At 34.1% G+C, this 17566-nt stretch overlaps 1 protein-coding gene across 1 annotated transcript in view; it reads right to left on the bottom strand.

The window, feature by feature from the left end:
- LOC149772726 (3'-5' exoribonuclease HELZ2-like) overlaps nucleotides 1–17566 on the bottom strand; it is a 60607-nt gene that overhangs the window by 21261 nt on the left and 21780 nt on the right. Inside the window, exons 7-12 of the mRNA XM_089947437.1 lie at nucleotides 15173–15297; nucleotides 12710–12835; nucleotides 12015–12075; nucleotides 6020–9773; nucleotides 4531–4616; nucleotides 1188–1331 (exon numbers count right to left, since the gene is read on the bottom strand). Coding sequence (XP_089803563.1) covers nucleotides 1188–1331; nucleotides 4531–4616; nucleotides 6020–9773; nucleotides 12015–12075; nucleotides 12710–12835; nucleotides 15173–15297 — 4296 coding nt within the window. The remainder of the gene's footprint in view (nucleotides 1–1187; nucleotides 1332–4530; nucleotides 4617–6019; nucleotides 9774–12014; nucleotides 12076–12709; nucleotides 12836–15172; nucleotides 15298–17566) is intronic.

Raw genomic sequence — 17566 nt, 5'->3', positions numbered from 1 at the left:
AAAATAACCAAGACTGAATTATATCCAGATCAACTATATGACAGCGTATCTCAGAAATAAAAATAATTATTTGACAACGCATTCACTTGAGCGCAAATGACAAGCTTTACACTAGCACAGGTTACAAAAGTATCATTAAAGCAAGTGTATACTATTTACCAGCAAACATCAATGCCCATTTGTATTATAACAACAGATGCAAAGTAAATAGAAGCCCAGATGGTGAGTAACACAACTGGCAGTGTTCAGCAAACTCATTCTTTGAACTTACTGACAGGGCATCAAAGACGAAGGCTATTTTTCTAAGAAAGCAAGCGGACCTTGGAAGCCGACTTGGGACACTTCGAAGCTGGGTTCTCTGTTTTTAAAGGATATCAATACAAAGGTAATTTTATTGAAAAGCAAGCTGACCTTGGAGGTCGACATTGGATTCTTTTAAGTATGCTGATTTTTTAATTATTTTTTTTAATATACAAAAACGGCTGAGATATGGAAGCCAACTTCGGTTCCTTTTCACCAGCTTTCACAGCAATTTGGAAAAAAATTAAAACAATAGAACATTTTTAAAGTGAATACAATATAGTGCTTCATGCATGGAAATCCATGACCCTGTGCTGCCCAGAAGATTTGGAGAAAATAAAATCATTTGATGAATTCGTGAAGGCCAGAAGAGAAGCAGATTTTGCAGATGAGAGGGAAATAATCAACCAATATCTTGAAGACAACTGCCATTCACCCATGGCACAGTGTTAGGTGCAAAATAACCAAGATTGAAATATATCCAGGTCAACTATTGCCCAGAAGATTTGGAGAGAATAAAATCATTTGATGAATTCTTGAAGGCAAGAAGAGAAGTAGATGATTTCATCGACAATATGATCATCAGTATAGATGAAATTCTGGTGTACTTTGATCTCATTCATGGAAGGACTGACAACAATATTTGGATCAAAAGTGTGAGAATTAGCACAACTGGTACAGATCTGAAAAATCTGACAGTGCACAAAAAATTACTTAAAAATTAATTTATGGTGTCCCAACAAATATTATGTCCCAACATATACGGTAAATATGGTATGAATGGTAACAGAAAGTAAGTTAACATATTATATCTTACAGGTTTAAAGTGTTAATTTGTCTGAAGTGCTATTTGCTTTCCTTGGCCAGGATGATGCGTAATATATTACCTGGTGGACCCTGGATGAGAGAAAACCGTGATGTAAGAGCTTTAGTGATAGCTTCAATCTGTTTTTTGTTGTTTTTTGGAAGTGTTCCAACATTTAGCTCTTCCTTATCAATTAATCTCTTCGCCAAATCTTGGTGGTCTTTGTCTGAAATAATATAGAGATTTGCTTACACTGAATGAAATCGGTACACTTACGATGGTTATGTAGTAGCAGGAAGCAATGAGACAGGAAGTTACTGCCAATATAATGTCTAACTGTGGATTAGATTACAACAATTTTTTATATATTTGTGGCTGAACTAAAGATGTGTAAACATCTGATATAAACTTAAGATATCTTCATACAAGTACTATGAAACTTCTCAAGACCGAAAATGCTCAAGACCAAATCAGAGTTTCGGTTTGCTGACACTTCTCTTATTTGATCCAGAAAAAAATGATCGACCAAGTTTTATCCATTCACACATGTATATTAACAGATAATGATATATATTTATGTCTGCTTTATTTACATGCCATATGATGTATATAGTTGGAAAATCTAAATAAATATTTGGTCCCAAGTACAATTACTCAGTTTTTGAAGAAAATATTATTGAGGTTATAGAAAAGAACATTCAGTACCCCCAAAACAGTATTTTAGTTTTCAGTGTATTTGACCTTAGAGATGTTTTGGAATTCTGAGATTTCAATGTAAATAAAGATATTTGTATAATATACTGTATTATGCAATATTAATCTTGATGACAAGGCAAAGTTTCTACTAAAAATTTGTCATGTGTAAAAAAAATGGTGTCTTTTGATAAATAATTCCTGTTTTTACAAAGTCGAAAAGAAAACAAAATCCAGCACTGCAATCACTTTGCAAAGTTGGTACAATATATATATATATATTAATTAAAGAATTTTGTCTCAGAACAATGGTGGACAGGAAGAAAGAAAATGACAAAGATGCATAAAGGATCAAAGGAAGAAAAATATGAATTGTAAAAAGGGAACACAGTATGTCAACTTAGGTTAATGTGAAGGTAAGTATGTCATAACAGTATGCTTTGCATCAGGAATGAAAATTATTAAGATCTACTGAACTCTATTTGGACTGCTGAATGTAGGAAAAACTTTTGGATTTAATAAAACCATTAAATTTTTATATTCCATTAATGGATTCCAATCATGAATTTAAATTTAAAAATTTTAATGAATGGAGCACTGATAACAAATTCTAAACAAAACAAATGTACCTGATGTTGTAGAAAAACATGTAAATATGTCAAATATGTGAACACGCAAACAGACACAATTTTTACAAAATTTTTATAACATTATAGCTATTCATATAAGAGTAAGTATCAACTCCTCAGAAATGTTTCCGAATATATATATATATATATATATATATATATATATAATCAGATAACCTTAAATACATGCATTTGCCAGGTTTATCTGGCACATTCAAATTTGTTACCATAAAGATCATAAAGTACAATTCAATGGTCACTATGTCCAGTTTATACCCTGTTTCTTTATAAAAACATAAAAAAGATGTTGCCTACTAAGATTAATTCAAAAGTGACCACATTGGTTCTTTGTAGGATGATACAGACATTTCTCAATTATATAAACAATCCACAGCCTCAATTCAGAAAACAATAGACATTTGAAAGCTAACCCCCTGGACTCATCAAAAACCCTCTAATTAATTGAATGCTTGCTAATATTCTTTAGACCATGGGTCAGCAGCCTATTTTAAATAGTGCGCCACTTTTTCGGATTAATTACAAAATGAACAAGTGCGTGCCATCAGTAAGAGAGTAACACTTAAAATTGAGAATTTTGGCTGCCCTTTGCGTGCCACACAAAACCTCTTGATCTACAACCATATGGCACAAGTGCTGTAGGTTGCCAACCTGATGTAGACATTACATCAGTCACTCACATTGCATGGACTGTGTTGCAAAGTCTCAACATGATAAATGAAGAAAGAAAAAATCTTTACAACTTAGACCCAAATTTTAAAAAAATGCACAATCAACAACTTTTATAGCCATCCTCCAAGACTTATTTAGGGACTTCATCCAATAAAACTGCAGCATCCAACTTCAGCAGAAATGCCCATTAGTTAAATATTACATATTTTGTGGATACAGTAGTATAAATGCTTGCTGTATATTAACAATCAATTTCTTTTAAAACGTAGAGTAGTATAACATACTGTTGTTGGATGAAATGCTTTTGTAATGTTTTATTAAGAAAAATACAGTTTATAAATAATTAATTTGAAAGAAAATCAATCATGGAAGGACAATACTAAAACAAAAGCAGTAGCATATCCGGAACCTAAAATGATGCATTTTCTCAAACATTTATCAATATATATGACTGCCACATTAATATTCAGGAAACAATTTCCAGCAAGATTTAATTTCAGGATATCAGGATATATATATATATATATATATATATATATATATATATATATATATATATACACACACACACATACACTGGTTTAATAGGCTTCCAACTATTCATCATTACGAAGTGTTCAAAGATAAAATGTCAGAGTGTCTAACAGGCCAGGCCTTGCCAACCGTTTTGAAAACTGATTACATAATAGAAAGTCTAGACTGTATGTGGTGCCAGGTACAAGAATTCACGTTCAAAAAAATGACACAGACCTTATACACATGGCAAATATTGCTGGCTTTGGAGAGCATGAACATGAAAAAGAATATTAGAAGTGTATTAATTGAACCTGCAAAATGTGTTTTTTTAAAAGGATAACACACTTAAACAGGGAACTGTGACTTTAATACAATTAGTAATTAGCCTGAAGGCAATTATTAAGTCCAAAACAGGCAACATAATCAAATGAAGGTACATAAATTCTCATCTTTCTATTACATAATCATTTTTTAAAAATGTTTTTTTTCTAATTTCATGGTGTTCGTTTTTGTAATTATGTTATTATACGTTTTTTATCTTATAGGTGTTGTCTAATGTTGTAAAGCACTTAGAGCTTCTAAAGATTAGGCGCTATACAAAGTCCTCATTATTATTATTATTATTATTATCTATGGATGACCTACCAGCTACAACAGTAACCTACAAAAATGCATCTCATTTCTCTTTGTTCAAAGTCAATACAGTGGTATTAAAAAAATCTATTAATTTGAAAGTAGTTCTAAAAGTAAGGAGTCAAACAGTAGTGTTTCCCGAAACAGGTGCTTAGATATATGTATCAGACACTGAAATCTTGAAAAATGATCGGAACATCTGGCAGACATTTTAAAAAGATCATTGTACACAACATTATGCATCTATTGCTGATATATACCTACCCAAGTTTGGTATTTTTCTGTTTAAAGCAATTTTCTTTGCCAAATCATTGGCCTTGCCGAGTGATTTCAGATATATTTCTGTTCTCCTGAAAGTGACAAATGACCCAAACTTTAAAGCTAAATTTAATGATTGCAATTAAAAAACATTCAAAATGTGCAACACAATTTCATTTACATTTGATTTTTACTATAAAAGCATTCTTCTCCTGTACAACTTATAAACTGAAAAAATATAGAATTTTGCCTCACTTAAAAAATGATAATCGTGAAATTTATACAAACAATATTTAAATGAAATATTTTACATCAGATTAAAAACTTTTAACTTTCAAAATGTTACTGTTGTGGGTACTAATATCAACATGATCAAGAAGCATATCTAGTTTTAAATGTCTAAATATTAACCTATTAACTTTGATATGTTTGTATATGTACAGATTTTTAAAAGATGTTCAGAACAAGGCACATGATACATTTGATAAAACACCAAAACAGCATCTTCTTACAAAGCACAGCTCTCCTCATAATTTACAGAAAGTTCATTAGTTTCCATTCATTTTATGTTCCTCAAGATTTCTAATCTTGACACTTTAATTCTGTATACAACTTGCTTTCCACAAATGCAAAACACATCATTTGTATTTCAATTATTTTCAACTGTTTTAAAAATATTTTTTACTTTTATCTTTTCAGAAACTTAGGGAAATATTTGATCTTCTTGAGAATAATTGGAGAAAGGGGAATCAAGTTTTTTTCTTATAGCTCGATATGATTGTTCATTGCCAGGAACTCAAAGTATGGATATTAATCCTTATAGAGTCATAAAAATTGTTTAAAACTCTTGACACAAATAGTATACATTTATCTGACTCAAACATAGCTCCTTTAGGATGAACCTCAACCTGAGTACATACCCTGCTCTTGTCTACTGACACATTCTTGTCGAGTGTATTGATTTCCACCCCGTGAGACAAAGGTTTTATGTCAATTCAATTAAAGAATTTGATGACAATGTACCACCTGAGAAAATCTTTGACTTTTAAGGGAGTGTGATGTACATAAAATATCCTGACCATATGTTTTCAGGATTTTTTTCTCCTTAATTAATATTTTATTTAATATGCATTTTATAGACCTGTAACATCTTTTCCTTTTATAATTTATCTTGTAGTATTTCCTGTTTACATTGCTTGGAAGGGTTTATCTTTTGATGGGTGGTTGTGCATTGAATCTTTTTCACATTTTTAGAACTTAGCTTTTAATTGGCTTCATACATCCATTATTATTGCTGAAGTACCATCAAATGTTAATACAAACATAATACAAAATTCTAGACAATGTGTAAAGCCTTTTGATTGAACTATTAAAATGTATCAAATACACTGTAGCACTATCATCCCAATGTCATTTTCTTTAATCATATGCATGATTTCTAAAAGAAGTTTAAAAAAAAAATTGTTTTCTTACAGCTTTGGAGCTATATACACACCTGTCTACATCTGATTTGATGAGAAATTCCACAGTACATTTTTCTTCTTTATTATCATTGGGAACAGTGCTGTGATCACAAATTTCAAAGTGGACAGACACTTCATCCTGTTCTTTTATCTTTTCAACCTCTTTGATCTGGCCATGGGCCACCCAGATGGAACTAAGAGTCAAAGACCCCTGTTTTTCTGGTTCTGTGTGCCTGATGCAAAGCCAGTCATGAGATGCTGAATCGTTTTCTTCCTGGCTTTCATTCTCTCCTGCTTCCTCAGATTCATCCACTAATCCATAAGCATGACCACCACTGATTTCAATGTTGCACTCAAAACAAAATGCAGTTTGGAGTCTAAACTGCCCTTTCTTTCCTGAAAAAGTCACAGGGAGATTGAAAATGGTAAAACCTCCCTCATTGCGAATGGCAGATGTTGCAGCCTCCATCATAACAAGTGGAAGCCATCTATACAAATACTGTTTGACATCTGGATATCTTTCCAAGGTTGGTTTTGTTGAGTAATAACAAAGACACTTGATGGGATCTTCTACATGCTGCAGGCAACATTTTACATTCCTTGTCATATCATATAGCTGTACACATGGTGCAAGAATCCCTTTCTGTACAGCTGCCATCACCTGAATTTTGATGACCTGTCCATATGCAAATGTAGTACTAAATCTGGAATGGGGTTCTTTCATTGTTGAGTCATTAGTTTCCATGCTGACATCTTCAACTGTGTCATATGAACTTGGCAGCCGATAAAGCACAGGGGTGATATTTCTAAAGGTCTGAAAAACACCACCAACATTTTCTCTTAATGCTGATTGTAAAGCATGCACCCAATCTTTATATGGTACATAAACCACATGTTGATTTGGGTCAATTCTTGAGATGTGCCTTGTAGCTGTTGAGGAACCACCGACCTCATACAGACGTTTTCGCCATTCCACAGTCACAATGTCTTGGTTTGTTTGTGTATCTTGCTTTAGAGTTGGTTTTGAGCTAATGTCCAATAGGTTGAAAGGCAGTTCTCGAGGGCTATGATGCACAAAATTCAAGGCTGGAGTGCAGAAGTTCACACTTCTGTCTGTAACATTACTAACAAAGCAATAGAACATTGATGACTTTTGTTGAAGTTTCTCAGCGAATGCCAAAGACTTGCAATTTTTCTGGTATGCCTTTGCCCTCTGAGTTACTGTGTTGATTCTCACACACAATTCCTCCACTTCTTTCTGGGTATAAGTTGCTGCCTTACCATCTATAAGGCAATGAAGTAGCCTATGGACAATCTGATCAACATATCTACGGATTGGAGATGTAAAATGTGTGTACTGACACATCTCAAAGCGAAAATGTTTCCCTTCTGTAGAACTGTTCTTCAAGCTTCCTGAGCATCTATAATCAGTACATTCTTGGATTTGAAGCCATTCTTGACGCGCTAGATATTGTAATGGATGAAGTCCATCAGTCTTCATACATTTTAATGCCTTTGGACTGGGCATGCTATGTAAAATCTTAAATACTTTTTCTTGCACAGGAATCAAAAGCTGTGAAGCATTCCCATTTATTGATTCTATGGAAGGCATTTTGTAATCTAAAATGCACCTGTCCTGAAGGGAAAGCAGCAAGTACACAATTTCCCCCCATCTCTCCAACCAACTCTGCAGCTCTCCATCTGGAGGTGGATTCTGGCATCGAAGTGGTACAAGGTCTGGAAATTTCTTAATTAAAATTTCAGCAACTGTTTTGTTGGCAAGAACCATAAACTCTTCCACAAGATAATGGGCTTCAAGAGTTTTGGACAATTGATCTTCATCTGTTTCATCATCCAATTCCACTTTCAATGCATACATGGAATTTCCAAGTCTTCTTTTTCTCATCAATGTAGCCAATCTGAAGAGAATATCTATATCCTCTCTGACACCCTGATCAGACTCTGTGCTAGTTTTATTAATTATGTCCTGCACCTCTGCATATGTGAATCTCCTTGAGGATCTAATGACAGTCTTCTCTATGCTTGGTTGTCCAACCACATTGCCATCATCTGTCATGTTAAAGGACAAAGAAATGCACAGTCTACATTTTCCAGGCAAGAGACTGCAAAGATTCTGGCTAAAAGGCTCTGGTATCATATGATGAGGATTTCTCACTCCAGAGTAAAATGTTGTCACACGTTGTTGTGCTTCTATGTCAACAGGATCCATTTTCTGAACAAAGGTTGTTACATCAGCAATGTGGACGCCCACTTGATAGCCACCCTCAATCCCTTCTACACTAAGAGCATCGTCCAAATCCTTAGACCCTGGGGGATCAATGGTAAATGTTCTCAAAGATGTTAAGACCTTTCGACCCACCCTCAATGCTTCAGTTGGTTCAGTATCTGTATATCTGCTCATGACTCTTTTGACATGTGCCACTGTCTGAGAGGGATATAGCCCTGGCACTTCATATTTAATATCTAAAAGCTTTATCCCAATGCCAGAGTCCAAGTCTTCGGAACAAGATAGGACTTTAACTACAGCACCTCTTGGATAGACATGATGCCTGGTCCATCCCATGTAGACAACAAGAAATACGAAGCTATTTCTTTTCTCAGGTGGAATATTAATCAATTTTTTAAACTCTAGCTCTTGGGAGACAGGATCATATTTGTGCAATTCAACCTTATACTTTTTCAGTTTCGGACACTCACTCAAAATGGTTTGGTTTAGTACATGAATTTTGGGTAATGTCTTACAAATTGGTTTCATCAAGTGGCTTTCTATATTGTCTATTGTGCATGCGTACACTGGATGTTTTACATTTTCTTTTCGATTTCTTTTGATGATTTTTACCACCTTACCAAAGACCTTTGCTTCCTGTGTAGTAAGGTCTTCCTTGTCCAGAATTTCAACCCATACCATATCATCACTTAAGGCCTGGCCTGCTTTGGACCTCCCTGAAATCTCGATCTTTTTAATGTTATCATTTTGATCCACTGGAATACAATATGCCAAATGTGCGAACTTGATCTGAAGATAGCATTTCTTATATTGGTTAGGTTGCTTCTTAATTCTCTTCCAAAGTTCCTCTTCTGAAAGCTCCTCCTCATAAAACGGTGGCCTTTGTGGCTGTTTGTTGAATTTTTCCAAGAAATCTTCATCAAGGTCAAGTCCTGTCTGAAGCATTTTTGCCATATTCATTTCTTCCTTAGCACTGACATCATTTTGATTATTAAAAAACATCGTACTTCTTTCAAAATAGGAGACCTCATCATCATCAATTTTTATCTGGCCTCTAATATGAGTATTTGCTCTTTCTTCATCAATACTGGAATAAATACTACTGGAACTACTGTTGATATCTTCATCAGACTCTGACCAATGTACATCTTCTAGGTTCTCAATATTCAAGGAAAGGGATCTTTGTTTAGATATGATGCTGCCTGTCCAAGTAACAATGTTCCCTAAAATTTTAGTATTTATCCCCGACAAGTTCCTATTTATTCGTTTCTGCCTTTTATTCCCTAACTTGACTGGGCTAATTCTAGTTGACAATGAAGCAGAAAAATCTGATGCATTTGTACCATTTTCACTGCTAGTACTTGATCTCTGTAATATCGTTTCTGAAAGAGGTATATCAGAAAGTGACAAAGTTCTTTTGTATAGTAATTCTGTTTCAGGGACAAAAGAATGTGATGATTTGGTTGTCTCCATTGTTAGTATCTCTGAGGGTTGAGGTGCAGTGTCTTCCTGGTCAGATGAATTTTCCCTTCGTTTTGCTGTGAAGAATAAGAGTAAACAGCTACATTAATACAATGACCACTTTGCACTGCTGTCATGTAAATATCTCTCTACCGATGCTTTTCATAGGAATAATACAAACGTAGACTCATGTAAGTCATGCTCAACAGCTACAGTCCTATCAAAACTTAATTAAGTGCAACACTGAGGCTTCCAAGACAACTTCTGAGCCCTGGGAAGAGGTTAAATAAGAGCTCTACCACCATATGAAGGCCACATGACAACCTCTGAAGAAATGAAACCAAATAATCTACCTGGCAGATATGGATGGGTCTGAGGAACTTGTTGGGGTTATCGAGAGAACAGACAACAAAGATCTTGAACTGCCAGTGCATTATGTGAAAGCAGATTACAGTCTACTTTGTTTGCAGTTATACTTGATTTATAGGTGAGAAAATATGGTAAGTGTTTGTTTCATTTACATAAGGAATGGGAATATTTTTAATTTGATCAGCTCAGATAATCAATAACAAATTAATTTTGCTTGAGCAAATATAGACTGTTTTCTTATTTATTTATAAAAGATGAGGCCCAAGTGGGCCTGATATCACTGACCTAGCTTAATTCAACAGCTGACCATTTGACTAAGGTGACAGTATGATTTATGTAGTATTGTAAGAACACAGCTAATGCAAACTATCTACAAACTATTATACTGATTTATCTATTTTACTATATTCTGGAAAAAGATAAAAAGACATTCTATATGCAGAACCTCTTGCTCAAAGTCAAAATCATCCAAGATCTTTCAACGTTAAGTTTACTGACAAGCTCTGATTTGAGGTCAACAGAAAAATGGCTTTATATGAACTAAAATTATAATTCCCAGTTTGGGAATTTTTCTTAGGCCATGTGTTTAATTAAATAAGAAAGTGTTCCAGAAGAAAAACACATTGCTGTATTTGGTTTTTAAAGCATAAAGTACAAAATATAAATTTGAAATAATTTGTGAGTAATGGCAATGAAGATAAGAAATACCATTAAAATAATGTATAATGATGGCAAATATGTCAGACACTTTAACCTGGTAACATAGTAAATCTCAAACTCTATTTCACCAAACATTTAAAACCATGATAAAGTTTTAAAAATAACTCTCTCAATAAATGTGTGAACTTTGACATGGCTTTAGCAAGAAATATGTTCTTACTGAAGCAAATTTATATTATCAAAAACAGATAGTAGTGAAATGTTTATAATTGTGTAAGAAAATGCTGATCCTTAATTATAACATGGGACATAGCACATGCTTGCCAGCAATTGTACCTTGTCTTGAATATCAATGTCTCTAATCAAATGCTTCCTCTGATAATATCTATTCTTGATTTGAGCACATCCAAGATGCACAATTTTAGGTTCAGTTGGGCAAAGCATACTTTAAGGAGGTTTTGTTTTCATAAAAGGGACTGGTAGGCTCTAACATCATCAGTTACTGTCTCTTCATCCAGTCACAAGGTATAATAAATTGAAAATAGAAAATAGTACAATTTATGGCAATCAGTGAGATTTAAGAAACAACTAACTGTAAAAGACTGCAGCAATGAAATGTGCAGAGGTTTTGAAGCACAGATGTCTGCTAAATCTGGCTAACACAACTGAAGGAACAGTAAAATGACATACATCTCGAAGACAGCAGTTTTGCAAAGCAAACCATCTTTAAAGTCTAGGTTCTGGTGACTATGAGTGTCTATTATGATTTAATTTTGAATTACGATGGTCATATTAACAAGTGTGTGATTGTGTGTGTGTGTGTGATTTGGATTTTTAACGTAGCTTTAACAATTTTTCAGTCATACTGCTATGATGTCTGCAGTGTGACAGTTTATAGTGATGTCTAGCACTGGGGTATCATGCCACAAACATGTAGGATGATGTCCCACCCAGTCACATTATCCTAACACTAACCTCTTAATGCTGAGCGCCAAGCAAGGCAGCTGTTAGTGCCATTTTTTAACAGTCTTTGGTATGACTCGGCCGGGGTTCAAACCTGCGACCTTCCGCATCCAAGGCGGATGCTCTAACCACTAGGTCACCAGAGCGGTCATATTAGCACACAGGTTGATTCAATTATTATAATACTTTAACACAAACATATATGAATGGGATCATAGTTAAAAAGCCCTGAAAGCATTACATCATTAAAATAGGATGAAACAATATTTCTCTTAATTCGGAGTGCCATTCTTATGTAAGCCAGCATAAAATTTGAGTAAACATACGTCTGCAGCTCTTGACCTTTTTCAGATATCTGCGTCTTGCTTCTTCAGCTCTTTGCCTTTCCTTAAATTGGAGAAAGATAAAAATGTACAAAGGTCTTAAATGGAAAGTCCCTTCATTGCATGCAATTCAAAATGTACAAAGGTCTTAAATGGAAAGTCCCTTCATTGCATGCAATTCAAAATGTACAAAGGTCTTAAATGGAAAGTCCCTTCATTGCATGCAATTCAAAATGTACAAAGGTCTTAAATGGAAAGTCCCTTCATTGCATGCAATTCAAAATGTACAAAGGTCTTAAATGGAAAGTCCCTTCATTGCATGCAATTCAAAATGATTTTGAAACATAATAGTGACACCAAAAGCAATGGTTTGACTATTACAGTTTGTGAATGAGCCAATTTTAAACAAAGAACATGGTAAAATTCACGAATTCAAACATATGTTAGGTATTATTACTTCACAATAAATTATGGACATTTTCTTGCCAAATAAGCCTCTACCGTTTCTTTTGACAAAAATTGAACTTTATGGTATTGCAAGTTCACTAATGTAAAAATAACATTAAAAATATATGCATGTACTGAGTACAGTGGTGTGCCAAATCTTGCATCCAAGAATCTCACTAAAGCCACTAAGTACAAGATATGAAAATATATAATCCAGCTCAAGACTTGTTGTGTATGCAAATTGTCTTCACCTCTGCATCCTTCCCAACATTTGTTCCCTCCAGCCACTCCCAAAGATTATCCTCAGGCTGTTCTTGTTCACGGCTTTGATGCACATCTTCTATTAATTTTTTAATAACCTGTCTCTCTGCCTCTGACTGTGTTGGAAAAAGAAATAAATATTATTTTAGATCATGGTAAGGATGATCATCAAAGTCTTGGTCTTCAATCTGTTACATCATCTAACATCATCTTGTCTCTGATAAGACACTGCATGACTATGACCATAAGACTGAACCTAATACTATTCCTATCAATCTTACAGCCCTACTTGAAAGCATTTATTGAATTAGCATGTGTATTTCAGGCATCCAGCTCCAAACAGCTTGGACCTAGATCTATCTTATTATTATTTTCTTCCAAGCGAACTCTTCTCCCATAGTTCTCTGGGCAATATTGTGCCCACGCTCAGGCACTATAGCCCAATAGAAAACATTGTATGAAAAGAGTTTCCAAGAGAGAAAGCAATAACAGTGTTAGTATTAACATAAGTAATGTTATTTAGTGCAGAGGCAAATGAAATAAAGTGCATTGCCCAAGGTCACATTACAGTTGCTAACCCAGGCTGCTACAGTGGTACGATTCAAACCCAAAATCATATTGGTTGCAGGTTTGACAAGCTAACTACTTAACAACTACAACTTTAATAAATTTATTATTTCACGTGATGGCATCTTACTGCATTGCACATGGTACTAGTGTCCGTTATGTGACATCATATAGTACTGCCACATGGCACTAGTGCCTGTTGTAATGTGACATCATATAGTACTGCCACATGGCACTAGTGCCTGTTGTAATGTGACTTCATATGACACTGCCACATGACACTAGTGCCTGTTGTACTCTAGTGACATAAGACACTTTCACATGGCACAAGTACCTGATATCCTGGAGTGAACGGGGAATACATACTGTCCTAAAATAAATACATGTAATTAACCAATCAGAACTTAAGAATTTATCATTTGTGGAATGTGCATCATGTGCCAGCAGATTAGTATCTACAACATTCCTTCACATCATGGTTCTAATGGGAAAGAGAAGACTCTGATCTGTTGCTAGGTGGGTTTGGGTCTATACTATTTACAAATGGAACCTTGTTACACATGGTTAAAGATGATATGCTATGTTATAACAACCAATTTCTATGTCATGTTTTACAAAATGTGCCTTAAAGTATAAGCAGTTTAACCATAACTACAGTAACTGATTCGATCACTAAGTCATCCTGTTTTAGATTAACTTAACTAATGAACATGAGAGAGAAATTCATTGAGAGGAATGGGTACTCACTTTTGTTGACTTTTGAAACCATTACAGTATATAGTGTGTGTAATTCATTACTTATACAATGATATGCAACAAACTTAAAGCGTAGTTTTATAGTACAGACTCATCAATAAATTGCTGACCTAAGTAAAACAATTAGATTTTCTTCAGAATAACAATATGATCTGCAAAATACAAACAGTAATTTCCCAAACACTGTCAGGAGACACAATTCTTGTACCCCCGTTTAGTTTGGTGACAAAAATATATAAAAATTGGTCATCTTTGTATATGATTAGCCTTGTAATAAAATATTGAACCATTTTCACAAATATTATACTTTTAAGATGGACATATTTTCTGCTAAACCGAGGAACATTAGTGCTACTTTTTCCACAAAAAATAAAGTAAAACTGAGAAACAAATTCAACTGAGGTTGGCAAGAAAATAATATGGAGGGCTTTGGGTGAGTTCTTGTACCAAAAGGAACATTAGTGCTACTTTTTCCCCAAAAAATAAAGTAAATCTGGGAAACAAATTCAACTGAGGTTGGCAAGAAAATAATATGGAGGGCTTTGGGTGAATTCTTATACCAAGAGGAACAATAGTGCTACTTTTTCCCCCCAAAAATAAAGTAAAACTGGGAAAAATTCAACTGAGGTTGGCAAGAAAATAATATGGAGGGCTTTGGGTGAGTTCTTGTACCAAGTAATTTATCAATTTATCCTCACCTTACAACACCCAACAATGTATCAAATTATCCTCACCTTACAACACCCAGCAATGTATCAATTTATCCTCACCTTACAACACCCAGCAATGTATCAATTTATCTTCACCATACAACACCCAGCAATGTATGAATTTATCCTCACCTTACAAAACCCAGCAATGTATCAATTTATCCTCACCTTACAACACCCAGCAATGTATCAATTTATCCTCACCATACAATACCCAGCACTGTATCAATTTATCCTCACCGTACAACACCCAGCAATGTATCAATTTATCCTCACCTTACAACACCCAGCAATGTATAAATTTGTCCTCACCATACAACACCCAGCAATGCATCAATTTATCCTCACCGTACAACACCCAGCAATGTATCAATTTATCCTCACCTTACAACACCCAGCAATGTATCAATTTATCCTCACCTTACAACACTCTAAAGCTCTTTCGGCTTTCTTTAGAGCAACATCATATTTCTTTGTCTCCCTCAGTGATATGGCCCACAGCATCAAGGCTTCCACGCAGTCATATTCACACAAATTTTCCAACACTGAAATAGTGTAGACTATTTAATAGTTTACTTAGATAGCTGTGGCTTATATTTTAGAGCTAAGAGTCAAATTATATGAAAATTAAACATTTCTATCATATTATTGCATGACACAGCTAATGTTATTTCAAATGCTCACATTATAGTAAATGGCATGCCCATTTTATTTAAAGTACACAAAATATATCAAATGAGATTGCAGTTTTACATCAAGTACACACATTGCATCAAATGAGATTGCAGTTTTACCTCAAGTACACTCATTATAACAAACAGGATTGCAATTTTACTTCAAGTACACACATTATAACAAATGAAATTGCAGTTTTACTTCAAGTACACACATTATAACAAATGAGACTGCAGTTTTACTTCATGTACACATATTATTGCAAATCACATTACAAAGTTTACTACAAGTACATTCACCACAGCAAATGACACATCAAATTTTATTTCAAGCACACATTTTAAAGCAAATGCCATCACATATTTTAAATGCACACATCATAGCAAATGATGCTGCAAATTTTACCGTACTTCACTTACAGTCATCATATCAAAAGTTGGTGCAAATTTTATTTCAAGTATACAAATTATAGCAAATGGCAGCACAAATTATATTTCAAGAACACACATCATAGCAAATGGCAGCACAAATTATATTTCAAGAACACACATTATAGCAAATGGCAGCACAAATTATGTTTCAAGAACACAAATTAGAGCAAATGGCAGCACAAATTTTATTTCAAGCGCACACATTATAGCAAATGGCAGCACAAATTTTATGTCAAGAACACATTATAGCAAAGCACAAACATAGCAAATGACAGTGCAAATTTTATTTCAATTATACATTAAAACAAAGTAAGTTTTAAAGGCGTAAATTATAGCAAAGTGGCAATGCAACTTTTATTTAACATGTGTGACACTGCAATTATTATTTCAAATAAACACATTTTAACAAAATGACTTCGCAAATTTTATTTCAAGTGAACTTTTTGCCTCATGTGATGAATCAATTTCTCCATTTAAGAAAAATTTTTTCATTAAATCTGTTTTAGTTTTCAGAAAATAAACATTTATAATTATAAAAATATTTCTTGATTTTAAATATTTATATGTATGCTGTATTAATGATATACCATGATATGTAACAAATGTTCAGCAAGCCTCGTTTCCTTTTAATGAAATATTTATACAATGAGTGGTATATCATTGATACAGCATACATACTATACATATATATTATTTATATCACATACAAATACACATATTTGCCCTTTGAATGGAGTTAAGATTGACTACAAGCAGCTGTGTATTGATCGAGTGAATGAACTCCTCACATCTCTGCTGAGTGTGTCTGCTACAAAATTAAAAAAAGTAGTTCTGTGCCTTTTGCGGCTATTCACAATCACCTTGGCATATTGATAAGTTGATTGTTTTCTCTTTTTAGTTTCTATTTTTATTCAAATTGATTAAATCGATATGATACACTTATGATTTAAACATGAAACATGGTTTAATGAAGAATGTAGAGCACAACAAACACAGAACGCCAGTCATTCTGTCATGGAATTGGGTAGGAGTTATATCAATATGTATATGTTATCAAAAATGTACTCGGGTTTCGTTGCCGCATACAGCGTCACCCGAGGTGGTTTATTTTTTTCGGCTTAGTTACTTCGAAATCCTGAGCGAAACTCAGACCATGCTGCACGAACAAATTGCTTGCAGCGGGGAAACTAAGTACCTAGTTGCGCATATCTGTCACAGCTAGTGTACTTATTGAGCAAATTCTCTATAAACAAATCACATTATGCCAAGTCTTGTCAGGACGCTTACCCCTTTACAGGAGCAAATCTCCAGCTGTAGAGGTAATGAAATTCTTTATTATTATTCGTCTATATGACAGAATTGTTTTTACACTTTAGATGTTTTAGAACCTTAATGTTTCAAAAAGGCTTCTATCTGCAAACATATTCATTGAATGCAGTAGCTAACAAGCAGGAAACATATTTATTCTAAATTCTACGGAGAGTCAATACCTAGGTTATACAACGCTATATTATAACTACTATGGTCTGGTTCGAGTTGGCTATTTGTTGCAACCGAACAGACAACTTGTATTTAATTATACAATGTTTGCATTAAACGATTAATGTATTGGGTAATGAATTCATGTGCGCGTATGAGCTACATATATGACTGAAGAAGTACTTAACCATGTCATGTGTACTACACGGTTTAGTTATCATTTTAGCTG

This window comes from Sinohyriopsis cumingii, unplaced genomic scaffold, assembly GCF_028554795.1.
Source record: "Sinohyriopsis cumingii isolate HCF-2022 unplaced genomic scaffold, ASM2855479v2 utg001196l, whole genome shotgun sequence".
Lineage (NCBI taxonomy): Eukaryota > Metazoa > Mollusca > Bivalvia > Unionida > Unionidae > Sinohyriopsis > Sinohyriopsis cumingii.
The sequence above is the reverse complement of the archived record's forward strand: the minus strand, read 5'-3'. Positions and strand labels throughout refer to the sequence as shown.